This window comes from Hydractinia symbiolongicarpus, chromosome 5 (assembly GCF_029227915.1).
Source record: "Hydractinia symbiolongicarpus strain clone_291-10 chromosome 5, HSymV2.1, whole genome shotgun sequence".
NCBI lineage: Eukaryota > Metazoa > Cnidaria > Hydrozoa > Anthoathecata > Hydractiniidae > Hydractinia > Hydractinia symbiolongicarpus.
The window spans coordinates 22,609,860-22,626,387 of NC_079879.1; the positions used below are offsets into that span (position 1 = coordinate 22,609,860).

At 33.1% G+C, this 16,528-nt stretch overlaps 1 protein-coding gene across 2 annotated transcripts; it reads left to right on the forward strand.

Annotated features, from left to right (window-relative positions):
• Window positions 1–2,746: 2,746 nt before the first annotated feature.
• Window positions 2,747–15,202, forward strand: LOC130645422 (serine/threonine-protein kinase tousled-like 2). 2 transcript variants are annotated; one of them, XM_057451407.1, is made up of 11 exons: window positions 2,747–3,556; window positions 3,775–3,904; window positions 5,790–6,036; window positions 6,211–6,441; window positions 7,873–7,978; window positions 8,822–8,892; window positions 8,977–9,044; window positions 9,434–9,558; window positions 10,765–10,802; window positions 11,346–12,812; window positions 12,940–15,202. In XM_057451407.1, the coding sequence occupies exons 1-11, from the start codon at window positions 3,376–3,378 to the stop codon at window positions 13,168–13,170; spliced, it is 2,895 nt and encodes a 964-aa protein (XP_057307390.1). In that variant the 5' UTR covers window positions 2,747–3,375; the 3' UTR covers window positions 13,171–15,202. The 2 variants fall into 2 exon arrangements, with proteins under 2 accessions (XP_057307390.1, XP_057307391.1); XM_057451408.1 differs by having other exon boundaries at window positions 3,778–3,904.
• The last annotated feature ends 1,326 nt before the right edge of the window (window positions 15,203–16,528 follow it).

A 16,528-nucleotide genomic window follows, 5' to 3' on the forward strand; every position in this document is an offset into this window, starting at 1 on the left:
AGTCTCTACACTTTCTTACCCAATTATCCTCCTCCATTCTTTCCAAGTGCCCCAGCCAATTCAATCTTCTTATCTGGAGAACATCTTTAATTCTACAGAGACTTAGCCTGCTTCTTAGCTCATCTGAACTCTTTCTGTCTCTCAGACTGGCATTACACATCCACCTAACCATTCTCATATCATTCCTTTCTAAACGGTCAAGATCTTCCTGCTTCACTGCCCATGTCTCACTACCGTACAACATAACACTTCTTACACAGGCCTCATACAACCTACCCTTTACCTCAATTGACAGAACTCTGCTAGTCAATAAAGGAAGTAACTCTCTAAACTTTTTCCAAGCAGAACCTATCCTGCAAGTAACACTTCTTCCAACACCCCCTTCACTGCCCAACATATCACCTAAGTAACAGAAGTTCTTAACTATCTCTAACGAGCCACTGTTGTACATCATTAAAGCTGGAAATACTTCATTCTCTATAATCTCACCTTTGCAACGCTTGCATACAAACTGTATGCCAGCTCTTAACCTTCCACTAATACTACTGCACTTCTTATGTACCCAATGCTTGCAAGTCTGACAAAAAATTGAGTTACTACCAACCCCTTTCCTGCAAACTCCACAAGGCCACTTTCCAACTACAAGGTCACACTTGGCTGCAATGCTACTTATCATGACTTTAGACTTTGCTGTGTTTACCTTCAGCCCTTTCTCTTCTAGTCCTTTCTTCCACTTCTCAAACTTTTCAACTAATTCTTCCATCGACTCTGCTATGAGTACCAAATCATCTGCATACAATAACTCCCATGGACAACCTGTTCTGAACTCCATCGACAGCGCTTCTAAGACTAGAATAAACAACAAAGGACTAAGTACAGAACCCTGATGTACACCAACATTTACACTAAATTCATCACTAAGTGAATCGTTAATCCTGACACGACTTCTAGCATTGCTGTACATAGACTGAACCATCGTAACTAGCCACTCATCCACACCTAATTTTCTCATAGCCCACCAAATAACTTTACGTGGCACTCTATCAAAAGCTTTCTCTAAATCTACAAAGGCAAAATAGAGATTCTTTCTCTTTCCTAAATACTTTTCCTGAAGCTGTCTGAGTAAAAATATTGCATCTGTAGTGCCACGCCCTGGAACAAAACCAAATTGCATCTTATCTATATCAATTCTTTCTCTAAGTAACTTATCAATCACTCTTTCAATAACTTTCATTACTTGATCAACCAACTTCAAACCTCTATAGTTACCCCTTTCTAATGCATCACCCTTGCCCTTGAAACAATTCACTATTACACTCGACTGCCACTCACTCGGAATAGCACCATCCGTATCGTAACTTGTTATTCTCTTGACCATAATGCACTTGAATTTTAGTTCTGGTTTTTTAAAAAAAATTTCGCATAGCTAACTGAAAAATATTTTAGGTTGTTTTTTGGCATTAGTGGCTTTTTAACAGTATTCAATTCCAGCTTTGTATAAGGCTTGCAACTTTATTTAGATTTTTAATTTTATATAAGTTTCTCACATCATGTGAGACATGTCATAAAAGTCTGGTAATTTTTCTTCTGCGACGTAAATTGAAACAGTACCTGTGAGCGATTGATTAATGTTTCAAAAGTTGAGTGAGTCAAACAGTGTGGGACATTAATGTATTGATTGAGTATGCTGTGGTATTGTTTTATACATTGCTAAAAGTTGAGTGAGTGAATGCAGAGTTGTGCTTAAAAGAGTGTTTATGTAGTTAAAATTTAATAAGGCATTTGGGTGTTGTTAAAAACAAGACCTAAAATATTTTCAAGTTAAGGCTTATTTGCAGGTTGAATAAGATTCATTTAGTTGCTAAAATTATTCAGTGTTTCAAACATCAGTCTCTCTTCTTTCGGACAAACATTGGTGGGCTTCCATGATGGCCATAGATATACCTAGACATTTCAAAAATGTGATCTTGATAGGCAGGTCTTCCATATGAACTGATCTTCTCCGAACTTGTTAACCTTTCTCCATTGAATTTCTTTTGCTAAAACATATAGATTGGTTTGTCAGCTGTCATCACAAGAGTTTGGTCTATAGAACAAATCACTAGCTGACTATCCCTAAACCAGTTTAATGGGATCCCGAGGTATAAAATAATGTTGGGCTTAGAGCTTAAAAAGTTGATTAACAAGTCTTTTTAAATTTTTTAAAAAGTTCTTTTCATTCTCAAGATATTCACATTTAAAGAAATATGACATCATAATTTATGCAACATAATTGCATCTAAAAACATCATTTTATACCTTATACCTTTTATTTTGTTCCCTTTAAATAAAGAAAAAACAAAAAATATAAAAAATGTATACTAACCAGGGTGCAAGAGCAGCGAATGTTCTGTCGTGAGATTAATTGCGTGGTAAATCATAGCAGGTGTGTTCGCATGTCCAGAAAATATAATAGCAATAGAGCAGTCAGTGCTTTCGGATCAACTTTAGATTGTAGGTGATAATAATATACGCTCCTATAAGACAGAGCTTAAGCAATAACTGCGGTCAATGTTATGAACTGCGACCTTAGTAAAGACATTTTTACAAAGAAGAGCTGTACACCTTTTTAGTCAAACTGCTCACAAGCCGCATTTGCCATGGAATTTAAAATGGACATCATCTTATTGTATGAAATGCAAAGTCCTAATATATTGAGTTTGTCAATTAGTATACGAGAACAAGTGTTAGAGTTATCAGAAATCTAAATTAATAATGGTGTTTCTTTATGGTCCTTGAGTCTTCTCTGTCTTGTTCCTGCTAAATCTTTTTAAACACAGTTAAATTGAAGTAAGTGAGTGATTACAGCGCTTGTTGCTTGTGTATTTGTGCTTTTGTATTTTGAAATAAACCCAATTATCAAATTTACGGGGAAAATGAGTGACTCTGAAATTAATTCTCCAATTTCTCCATTGTGTAGTCTTCCTGTAAATTCTTGTTTTATATAATTTGAGAATTTCTTTCCTCATTATGTGAAATGTTAAAAGGACAGGCTTGATTGTGTATCGTTTTCTGTGTATTTTAAAGCAATAGCAAGGTAATCTTTAAACCATATGAAAATCTCTTTGTTATGCAAAACAGCTTAAGATTTTCGTTCTTCTTAAGTATTTTCTCTTTAAAACCGATAGCATTGACACTTCCAACTGTGCATTCAGTTTTCTAGTACCTCACAAGGATAACTTTATTTTGGGACTAAATTTTGTGCACAACTTCTAAAATGCTCTTCATACTGAGAAGGTCCATTCTAAGTTTGACATCTTATTCACAAAATGAATAATTCCATCATGATGTTGGCCTATAGCGACTGTACTATTTTTTAAGTTTTCTTTTAAAATTATGAATGTCCATTCTCTTCACTATGCTTTTAGTATGAATTATAAACCTGAATCTATTCAGAAGTCAGAGAGAACCAGACGGACACGGCAACAAAAAAGCAGAAATAGTCCAAATTCAAAACTTCTCAATGCTGCATGGCCTAAAGCTCCATCGGTACCCATACGAAGTAGTCAAATAAAAGGTGTTTATATTATATGTATAAGTTTAACACTAAGTGGTTTTTAATTTGTTTACTTTAATACTGCACTTTATTTCATAGTTTGCTCAAATGCCATATTGGAATTATTTTTTGAAAGAACTAATTTTGGGGAAGCTGCAATTTTTTGTAAGGGTTTTTAAAGAATGACATTAAAAAACAACAGGAAAGAATTTACTATGTCTATCATGTCACTTTTTTAGCAGTGGATCATGATGAGTTCAAAAAGTCTTGGAGTCATTGGCGCCAACATGCTGTTGTTCCAGGAGGGGAGAGTTCAATTGAAGACATGGATGTTGACACAATACCTAATGAAGATTCATCCCAAAAAAAGTAAGATGTGCTTTAAAAGTAAAATATAAAAGCCTTTATTAAAAATATATTAACACACCAGCAGTAATAACTAATTTAAACTTAAAAGCACAGCAATTGTTACCATAAGAAATTCTGGTTAGGACAAGAATTTATATATAGGCAAAGGGGTCAAATTTAAAGTTTAATGTTTAGTGCAGCTCAGACAAATAAAGCGTGGCCTAAGTAGGAAATAAAGATTATTTTAGTTCTTGATGTGCTTGGGTTTATCAAAGCAGAAAAATGTTGTTTCCTGCATTTTAACCCTATTCGGTCCGGGGTTTTTTGAACATACTATGATCAGGGGGGTGGGGGGGGGGGGGGTTTGCTCAAATTAAATCAAACTTGACACACTTATATTACGTCATAAAAGAAACAAAATGGCGGCAATAAATTTTTGCTTGCGTCAGCACATTTTCTGTGACGTCATCAGAAGCTTGAACATTGTTAAAAATGCCACTATCTGCTTAAAATATAATTACTTTTGTTCTAGAGCGAATTTTTACATTCTGTTTGAAGTTTCTGAAAGCTAAATAAATTTTGTTTAACATATCTTCCGGTTTTTACATGGATCGGATAAAAAATTGCCAAAAATTGCCTGAAAATCCGGGTTTTTTCAATTTTCGGGTAAAATCCGACAAAATTGGGAAATCGGATTAGTCACGTGTCAAAATTATTCAAAATGATTCTTCTTGAAGAAACAAAGTTGTGTTGCAAAGTTCTAAGGATAATCCTAACAGGAGTTATTATATTTTCCCCATTATAAGGATTTCATAGAGATTTTAGGGGTAGTTTCGAGTAATGGCCAATATCAAAGCTTCTGAAAGGAATGGGACCTACAAATTTAACGTGCAGGTGTCTAATAGATGAATGTTGAAACTCAGTAAGTATCATAGCCATATAAGAAAGCAATCAGGAGTTATTAAGAAAAAACCGTCAGGGGGGCGGAATCCCCCCCCCCCCTGGACCGAATGGGGTTAAGTTTTACAAAATTACCATTACATGCTTTAGGTGTGTGATAATAGGTTATGTATAATTCAAGCTGTCTGCTTTTATGCAGGCATTTTTGATTTTAATGTACAGTGACGACTGTAATCTAATAGCGTACATGGAATAACGTGCTATTGAATTTCAGGTATATCAATAAGGGGAGAGCGATTGCTCTGGCTCACGCGAAGACTCACCCAATTCTGAGAAATGAGGAACTAACTGAGCCATTAATTGGTCCCTTAATTCCACAAAAAATTTGATTGGCTAAGCAATATCAATTCATCTCACATGGAAGTCAATGTTATCTTTCCTATTATTTACAGTAAAAAATAACCAAAATATATCAAAAAAGATAAAATAAAATGATAAAAAAGACTTTGCGATAAAATATATAATATGTTTACAAACTTATTTTATTTATTCAAATTGCTCGTCTAGTCTAAATTATCATAACCTTGGTGTTACAATTTTAAATTATTTGAAAACAAGGTTTACTGCTATTTTATCACAACAATTTTAACATGCCATTATTAAATGCCAAATATACAGGTTTGAAATTGAGCTCGCACATAGAGAACATTTGACTTTTACTTATTTTGCTAATACTAAAAGTTAGATAATAAAATAAAGTTGTGTAAAAATGTTAAGAGAAAGCATTATATTATAATTATATTATAATTATATTATAATTTATTATAATTTATTATAATTATATAAATACATGCACAACATCATTTTACTTTGCCCGATGATGGGAGAAGGATCTCCCGAAACGTCGCCTACTAAACTATCATGTTCAAGAAATTATAAACTTTCCACAGTAATATGAATTTTTAAGTTGTTTTTCTGCAAATAACATATATTTTTTTATTTTTAGCACAAAGACATCCCCTTTTAAAAATATTTTACCAGCATGTCATTCAAAATCAATGAGTTCAATACGGGATAAATCTTCTGATAAAGAGAAAAATACTTTGTTTGTAAAATCATCTTTCTCTGCTGAAGACAACAGGCAAAAACTTCGTGCTAGACGTGTCACTGATAGTCAAACAATTTCTTCAAGTACTACACAACGGTCAACAGGAAGTGAAAATAAATCGGATAATGAGGAAGCAGCAGTTTCAGTAAGTAGGACACTGAACAGAAACCCTTCTGTTTCTAGTCAATATAATAAAAAAGGTTTTCCGAAATTGTTTTGCAAGTCTTTTTCGTTACTATTAATAGGTGAATTTTCTTATATAAAAATTATATTCTCCACTACATTGCTTCAAGAATCTGCAAAACTATTGATATTTCAGAAAGATCAAACCAACCTGCAAAAAAGCAGCTCCAATACAAAACAGAACAAGGAGAACAAGGCTTTGTTTATAATTATACACGTTAACAAAGTGGAGATTGGTAATGTTTGTGGACCAGCTACGTCTCCAGTGCGGGTGTATGCTGATAAGTTTATGGTTCAGATGGAGAATGAAAATTTGAAAAAAGATGTTAGTTTTCGAGTACCTTGCAAACGCATCACTTCTTTGCAGGTTTGAATTTTGATTTGCAAGCTAAATATTTTTAAGTAAACTTCTAATAAAAACTGTGTACAGTAATGCAAAAAGCGTATGTTATTAAAAAAATATTGCCAGAAACAGGAAATCATTTTGCATTATATTCTCATCGGTAATAAGAACCTGACTCTTGTTGGTGTGAGAGTGCATGTGCAGGAAAAAAGAGAAACAAGATAAAATAAATTACCTTATCAAAACATGCTGTTTTATATTTCCTGTCAGTGACAAACACAGTTCGAAGTTCGCATATGGACATATTAAAAAACATGCAGTCTAGAATGTGAACATTTTTAAAATGTCAAATTTAACATGCCTGTTTTTTAATGTTATTTAGCCAACGTAATTAAACAAATACATATTTTATTGTAAAAAATTTAAATACGAAGTATTGTAAGTAAAGATTTTTTACAATAAAATGTGTTTTTTTCTTATTACTTCACAAAAATTGTGCAGTAATAGATATACTGAAAATCAGCCCTTTTGATTGTTTTGACATATTGGTATAGCTCAAAAAATATTACTTTCATAGCTTCTTATAAAACTAAAAGCGATATCAGAAAAAAGGGTAATAACATTTTTAAAACAATATAGAATCAAAAATTAACATCGTGTGATATTTTAGCATGTTACATTTTTGACTTAGAATTTTTAATTTTAATTTATTTAGTTTTAAAATATTACAGTTATTTGTACAGTGTAGCAGACCCTGAAAAACCCTTCATTTAAACAAGTGACCTTAGAACCCTAAAAGTTCAGATTGAATTTTTAAAAAACCCTCGAAATTTTGTGATGACTAGTTCACCAAAATTATTTGAATAGACTAAAGATTTTTCTATTTCGTTAATTTAAGAAAATCATTTTCAAAAAGTAAATATTTTGATCTAATCAGGTTTCAGTGAGATGTTTCATAGATAAATAACTCCGTTTATGATGCCTAAGATGTTCTAAGTGTAAAAGTCTTTATTTAAGGCCCTGAAAATCGAATGAAAGTGTTAAAAAGTTACGGTTTTATTCAATAAATGACCCTAAATGAGCCTGAATATAATCCAATAAATTGGATAGGGGGAATCTACATTCTTACATTTGAATATGGCGAATTTTATTTGGATTGTGGACTAAATATGTAGCCGTTTTTATAAAGAACTGGAAGAGTACCTGTGTACGTTATATCAGATTACATCAATAAACTTGATTTCACATTTTATTTTAAACCCTATTGTATTTTCAACTTTCCTTTGAAGTTAAATCACCTAAGTTCGGAAAAAAACATTGAGGTACTAATGTTCACAGTTGACCAAAAACCTGCTTATTTTTTTTGTTTATATCCAAGCTAATACTCATCATACAATAGTACTCAACTTACAATTAATCTGAAATTTTTGTTTGAGTTTTTTATCTTTTATATAGATATCTCTAAAAGAAAAGCCTTTTATCATAAAGTTTGAATCAACTGAAATTCAATACATCAAGGGTGGAAATTCTGCACGGAAATCTAAAGGTGGACAAGAACCAGGTATTTGTACTGCGTTGTGTTTCTCTAAGCTTGCTATCTGCTATTTATTTGTATATACGTACTCAAGGTTTTCATATGGTTGAGATTTTCACGTACTATCATTGGCTAATCTACATGAAATATATTTTTATATTTTCTACCGAGAAACGAGTGCAATTTTTACTTATTTTTAATTCTGCAGTGCAAAAAGCTTATCTTTTTTCTGATTGGCTCAGTAAAGTTCTTATTTTCTTAAAAAACATGAGTCCTTTTTAAATATGTTATAAATAATTTTCTATGGAAGTTTGGCAAAAATTTTTAAAAAGAAATTGCCTATGTTTTTTCAATTAATGTTTTAAGAATATTTTTGAATGTGTTTTTTCTAACTATAGTTAGTCTGAAAACGACTTTATGCTCTCCCATGAAGAAGATTGCAGCAGTGTTGATGTTTTAGATGTATTAATTTGCTATTTGATAGAAAGGTCATATTTGCTATGATCTACTATGCAAAGATATAATTTTAGTGGTTAAAGAGTTAAAAAAGTGTATTTGGAATAGCAAATTTGAACAAAACTGCCAAAAATTTTCCTTGCATTTACCTTCTTAATATGTCGAGATTCTACATGCCCAAGGAGTGTGTAGATATATTGGGAGTAGAATGATAATATTTTTGTTTTATTTACAAAATATAAAACACTCAGTCTTAAATGCTAAAAAAGCCAAATTATTGCATCCTAATTGTAAAAGAACTTGGCTCATTCGAAAGTATAATTTTGTTTAAGACTTACAGATCTCTTTTTCCGGAATATTGGCAATTTTGATTCTGTTTAAGGCCAACTAATTTTTTTTTGTCTCAATTTTTAGAAAGTATTACACTTCATCTGGCGTATGAAGAAAGCGTTCCACTGGATGTGCAAGATGATCTTAAAGAATTAGTATGTTGAGATTTCGTCTTTTATAAAATAAGGTGAAAGTTTTGGGTGATCTTTAACTCGCTGTTTGTTCATGTTTTCGTTTAGTTTCAGGTCAGATTATCTGAACAAAACTTGTGGGTAAGCGAGAAAGAAAAAAGCGGCCCATCAAATAGGTTCGTATTCTTTGTTCGTTCGTTCGTTTATTTTTTGTAATATAAGAGTTTTTGCGTTAGAGAAATCTTGAGTGTCTAGTGATTATTCTGTAGCGTAGTATCTCCTATTTTATAAGTAAATTGAAGATGATGTACTATATAAAAAAATCGAAAAAAAAAATTGTTAAAATGAAGCTTGTCAGACATGGTGGCCATTTTCTTATATTAATACTCATATTTTGTTCTATTAAAATAGCTCTATTGAGCTTCATTCCAGGGGGGAGCGGGTGAGGGAGCAGTGGGAGAGTAAACAAATTGATGTGGATTTCCCCACGGGTTAGCAACTATAATTTTTAAAATAATGATATAGAGTCGTGTATTGATTATTACTTAAAATCTTTATTATTTAGCGATGAAAGCAAGAAACGTGAAAAGTCCGTAAACACCAACGCAAAACAATCGGAAAAGTTGAAAGCTGAGGAAGACGATAAATCATCGAAAGAATATGTTTTAAAGAAAAATATCTCTGCTACACGTAAGATAGTGTTTGGTGTTTGCTTGTTCTTCGGTTTGTATCAATTTATTATTGTATGAATGAATGCAAAAGTGTTTCAACGGATGAATGAATAAATGGTTAAATGAATGTATGAATTCATGAATTAACAAAAAGGGCAGTGAATAAATTAATGAATGATAAATAAGAAAGTGAATGAATAAATAAATTTGATTAACAATTTTTCCATCTTGTCACGCCAGATAAATTTCAGTTTTTTCAATAATATACCACTGGTATTTTAATAGCACAAACTATCCCCGACCAAAGTTGAGTTATACTTTCCACAAGTCCTTACAAAATTCATGGTGGCAGTTTGTAGCTAATTGACTCACCACTTCCTTTCAATTATACTAATACTAATTTGTGTAAAGGTGGACTCAACATTTTGTTAAGCTGTGATTTTTAGTTCGAAATCAGCTATTTTTACGCTGATATAATGCTCAAATGAGACTTATTATGTACTCTACCACCTGCTCAATTTGTACTGACGTTGAAGCTGATAGTGTAATATGGCATGGCAAATAAAAACAGAAAAATGTCATCTACCTCAGCCGGAAGGCAACAAAAATGACATTTTCTATAGCACCTACAACAACCAGGTAATCATAGTTGCATACGTTCATTAATTTCATTTATAGACGTCAATAATGCCATGTTGAGAAAAGGCAGTTATAGTTGTTCGACATATTTTAAGGGATCATTTCAGAATAAGACTCACTACCAATTTTCGCTTGCAAACCTAGGGGATCCTGCCCCTTGCTCAACAATCCTTTCTATATTGAACAATGCACAAGCTTAGCAGCGAATTAGAATGCACTACTCCGAACATTGACAAGTTATAAATGTGTAAATCTAATATAGAAATAACCGAAGTTACTACTCGTGTGAACGGAATATGCGGTCATGTGCCAACATATTTTTTTATCGATTATCACATTTATTAATAGGCTTCAATAGGCATTCGCTTTTATGTTTTAGCACGAACGAAGTAGTCAATCCGTCATCCGGAAATAGTCAATAGTCAATGATGTATAACTACTAAATATGTATATATAGTTAGCTCCGAAATATAAACCGCGCATTTTTTCAATTATACTCGCAGACTTCAAGCGAAGCGCTTAGTCCAGCAGGAGAGGAAAGGCGTAAATAGGGTCTTCTTACTGTATCAATCTTTTATTATCTTAGATGCTTCCGTTAGAAAAAGAACGCCGAAAGTTGATCAAGTACGTCGCTTTTTCTTTGATACTGTCTTTTCGATTATATTTTTTTATTCAATTTTTATCAGTATTTCGCGAGTTCTTGTAAATTTCCTGAAAATTATTGTAAAATTCGCAAAAATTAATTCCTGCAAAATTCTCCAAAAGTACATATAATTTTTATGTGAAATTATTCTTTTGCGAAATTCGCGAAATTTCGAAAATTACTTTTCTTTCTAAAAACTTTTCACGAAAATTAGTTTGGACTAAAATTAATTCACTGAAGTTATTACTGGAGTCCATACCTCAAGGTTTAGTGATAAATAAATAAAATCTGCAGGAGTAAGAGGTCTCACCTTTTAAAATCTAAAAATCTGAAAATGTTCTTAAGAAGTTCTTCAGAATGATGATGTAAACAATCTTATAGCAAGTTTTTTTTACTTTACATCAGATTTCTGACAGCTTAAAATGTTTTAAGCTGTCAGAACCTCATTCCCCTATATGTTTTTGTTTTGATATTAAAACACGTGTGTTCTATATTTATTTTATGTTGTTAATTTTGCATCGTAGGAGAAAGAAGAAGCTATCAACTCCAATAATTGCAAATTTCCTCGACGAACTAATCAGGAATTACACGACGCTTTGGAGGAACAAGTAAAGACGTTAACACACGAAGCGGCGCACTATCAAATGTTGTCGGCACAACAAAGAATGATAATACAGTCCTTAGAGGAAGACGTGCGTCAAAAAACACGGCAATCGGAAGGCGTGGCCGCTGAAAGATCGCGTGAAAAGGAGGGCGCGACCAAGTTGTTACAAGACAAAGACGTGGAGAAAGAGCAGGTATTAGCGCAACTAGAAATTGAAAGAGAACTAATTTCAAATCTTGAAAATCAGTTAGAGGCTGCGCAAAATGAACTGCGTGAGAAATCTCGACAGTTACAGGAGAGAGAGGATAGTTTGAAAGTTCGAGACGAGACAATTCAACAACTACGTTCGACAATGAGACGTCACTCATTGGACGACAAAACTAAAGAGCCTAGCGTCCCAACAGTTCCTCTGTCGGTGATGGAAGAAACGAGACACCATTTGATGCAAATGCAAGTTTCGAAAGAACATCTAACTGTCGAACTTCAACAAATTCGACAAGATCTATCGCGAAAATGCTCGGAGGTTGACAACTTAAGACTACAACTACGTGAAAGTCAACGTGAGATTCGTATGAAAACTGAGAGTTTGACGCGACTTCGCACTGACTTTATAACATCTCAAGAAGACCTAGTGACAAAGAGCGAACAAGTTAGATCTCTTAATGCGCAACTGGTAGAAACAAGAGGCCGAAGTGAGCAAGAGTCGGAGCAGAGTAGAGAGCTAGCTAGCACAAAGGCGGAGCTTGATCTTGTAAAATTAGAGTTGACAGAAGTTAGAACTCGCTTAAACGAAAACAGAGAAATCATGAATGAAAGGCAAAACGCCTTAAGAGACTGGATACTAGGGCGAGGTGAAATATCATTAACAGAACGAATAATAGGGGTGGGCGCTTGGGGGAATGTCAAAGTTGGAAAATTTAGAGGCACTGAAGTTGCTGTTAAACAAATTCATTTGTTGATTTTGTCGAGTCACAATCGTCGACTATTTGAACGCGAAATGGCGATAGCATCACGTTGCCGCCATCCATGTCTTGTTCAATTCATTGGCGCAACAAACGACGACGGCACGCCGTTATTTGTGATGGAACTTCTTGAGATCGATCTACGAAGTCTGTTATCGCGGGAATCTTTGACAAATCACGATTGTTTACAATTGGGATTCGACACGATACGTGCATTAAATTATCTTCACCAATCGAAACCCGTTCCTATTATTCATCGCGACCTTAGCAGTTCAAACATTCTATTGTATTGTGGAAAAACTGGATGGAGAGGAAAACTGTCAGATTATGGTGCGGCTAACTTCATGCGATTGTCAATGACACGGCATCCGGGAGCAACACTTTATTCTGCACCTGAAGCAAGCACTAACGATCAGACGACGAAAGTGAGTGTCTCTTTTTTTTTCTCATAGCTATGTACAAATATTTTAAGTGTAATATTTTAACTGTTAAGACCGTCAAAAATTTTAGAGTTTTTTATTTAGAATGTTGTGTGATGTTTTTCTCTTTTAGCTTGACGTTTACAGTTTTGGTGTATTATTTTGTGAAATGTGTACACGGGAACTTCCAGTACCGGAAAATCGTCAAGAACAGGTTGATATGGTAACTAACACAGAGTATAAAAACCTTATAAAGAACTGCTTGAGAAGAAGCATTGAAAACAGGTTAAACAGTCAGGAGGTTTTGTTGGTTTTTGAACAATGGATGTCTCGTTTAGATTCTTCTAGAAAAGCTGACAAATAGACTCCGCTTTAACTTTGATTTATTCTCAAGGCGGTTGCGTCTCTTTTGGTTTTCACAGAAAGTTTAAGTACCGTAAGCGACAATGTTAACGCCCTGGCCGTATAATAGATAAAATATTTTGTTTACTTTGGTAACCTATTGAAATCGGATTTAGACTATTCGATGTTTGTTCTGAGTATCAAACTTAATTTGGTGATGATCTAAATGATTTAGCAAATAACTCTGGGCGCTTATTTGGGAAGGGTTGCTTTTTTGAGTTTTTCAATGTTACTACTACCTTGTTGATTAATTTCGGTGAATTTCGCGAATTTTAACGACGTCCGCGAAAATGTGTCTGAGCGAAAATTTGCGGAAAGAAGTTCCTAGAAAATTCTACTCGTTTAAAATAATAGTCGCGGATTTTTTTCTCTCTTGGTTTTCTTAGTAATTTTTCTTTTTTGTACCTGATAATAATGGTACCTCAATAAATAGGTCTAAAGATGTGAAAAAGCGCTAGTAGATTCGCAAAAATAATCTGCGCAAAAACCTTAAAAGGTTTATTTGCGAAAAAAAATTCACAAAAGATCTCAACCTTACGGATTCGTGAAAATTATATGTTCTGAATTTATTGCGAGACAAATATTTAAATGAGTTCACGCGTCTGTTATCTGAGATTCCAAAGACGTGTTGTGATATGATTTAATTATTATTTTATGAGCAAATTTTTAATTGTGACAGTTCGCTGTGAACTTATTTCATATTATTTGTACATTTATGGAGTGAAATCTATACGTAGCGGATAAAAAACTCTGAAAAGAAATTCTGCATTGAAAAATGTTTTTGAAGATGTTATAAAGTGGTCAGCATAAATATATGTTTTTTGAATATCTTGCATCTCAAATAAGTTACACAAAATTAAAACGTTTTCGTAGTGCGGACATATGATCTGGACATTTCAAAGTTTGATGGCTGAATAGTAATGTATTGTCAGCATTTTTTAAAACCATCATCATCAGTTCTTTGATGTCAAATATCCAAATTTTAAATAATTTTTTGAAGAGTTTTCAAAAAATTCCAGAAGGCTCAGTAAATAATTTTTATCCTCTTCTATGCAATAATCTCTTTTTCACGCGCGAATTACTTCAATAATATCATTGCGTGTTAAGAAGTAATTTAATCAAACCACTTGTTTTTATGTTCGTATGTTTTTTTTATTTCCAACATTGATCAACACGATCGCACCTGGAGATTAAGACATTAAGAAATATTTTTATGTTGAATTTTATACTGAAGTCAAATGAACAATACCTTTGTAGTATGTTTCTCAATTTTATTGCGTAAATTTTATGATGCTTGCAGGACACATTGTGTGACGTCTACTTCAGTATTATTGTCATCTCTAAAGGCATCCTTGAGGACGACTTAGTAAGGTCATTAAAAAGCCTTTATATTTTATAGCTGTTTTATAAGACTCACAAATAATGTTGTTTTTATTTCGTGAGCAGGTCAAGGTGACTTTTTTGGCATAAATAGGATTGTTCCACTTTAAATGTGGGTTCCAGTCCTAATCTTTTAACAGGAGAGAAGTCTTGGAGGAAAAAAAAAGAACTTGAAACAAAGTCGATTTTGGCTGCAATTTTTGGTATTCCTTTTGACAAACTGGAAAGAAACATACCTGTTGTTACTAACATTTGCCTTGAGTACTTAATTTTACGGTAGCGTGATTTTAAAACATCTGTTGAAGAATTAATTTAGGGAAGGAGAAGAACAGAATAGAGTTGTCTTTTTTTGGGATCCGTTTGCATTTAATTTTGCTAAATTAAAATAAGAAAATTTTATCGAAAAGCTTCTTGCTCAGTTTTAATTAGTTTCTGTACTCTATCCTACGTTTATCTTAGGAGATTTATTTAAGAACAAATTTAGTTCCAAAGTGTATTAGAATTTATATATTTATATATTTACGGAGTGTAAATTTGAATATATTTGATTGAAGATACTGTTGAAACTAGATGTTTTTATTTAATTATTTTCGTTCTTATTGAAATTTTTAGGCTGGGCTAGAACCTAAAAGTAGAATGAAAGCACGTGCTTTTTTAACACTTTTGTTTGCCGTAAAATATAAACAAACCAGGATAAAAAAATCTTACGATTAAGCTTCCGATTGCATGTGATCGTTTTTTTCTCCGGTTCGTTTGTTTACGAAATCAATGATAGACCTCTGTTCAGTGAAGTCTTCAGACACATGTGTTCTGCGGATTACACCGACCACTGACCCCACATATAAAGGCCATTGTGACGTGTAAATATTTAGTCTTTATATTTAATTATAAAATCATGATAAAATACAGTCCTTTTTTAAAACGTTGGTTATCTTTATCCCCCCACAACCTCCATTTGCAGCAAAAAACACCTTAATGTTGTGTTTTACTCTTAAAAATGAACACATCCATTTTTCCAGACGTACACAGTCTTTGTATTATTATATAGAGAAGAAAAGAGAAAAGGGCTCCAAAAATAAGAACCCTCGGCCTCACGTCCGATTTTAAAGCTTCTTATAAAAATATGCCGGCTTATCAATCTCATCCCAGTGCTCCTCTTCGCCTTCTAATATGTGGTCAGCGAAAAAGAAGCTCTGGTAACGAGATTGCCGGCTCATAAGTTTTTGTTTGTAATTATATTGACAGGTCGATGTAAATTGAATTTTTTGTTCGCCTAGTGACGTATAATAATAATGGCTATATTTTTTTCCTTGGTCACGAAAGATAACTAAAGTGATTGAAGTCGTCCGAACATTGTTCAGAATCTACTGAAGAGACATTAACTCTCATTTGCTTTGCAATGTTGTGCAAAGTACGTATGTAATAGCTTTAGTATAACTTGAAACAAACAAGAAAATCGATTATCACACATGTCAGAGTCACAGACACCTAATCACGCGCAATTCTAGCCTAATTTCGTCAAGGTCTCTCGGTTTGGGGAAGTAAAAACGCACAAGATTTGTTTTGCTATCTGAAGATGTGGACGTTTTTACGTTAATGTTATTAGCAACGAAGATAATGCTAATAAAACTTGATTGTTTGATTGTTTCGCCGCTTGCGACACAGTGTTTCGGTTCCGGTTACCTATCTTTACTAATAATGGATTTTATTAATTACTTATTTATGCAAGGTCAAAAAGTAAGCATTAAGCCATCCACTAATTGAATTTGATTCTTAATCATTTCTTGAAATATCTGCATTCTGAATGTTTTAAAAAAAATTTCGCTTTGTTAACTTTAAAAGCAAAGATAGTTGTTTATAATAGTACACTCCAACATTTTTAAGCTCACACAACTTGGATTTCATTATCTTGAATTTTTGTCTCTTGGCCATAAAGTAGG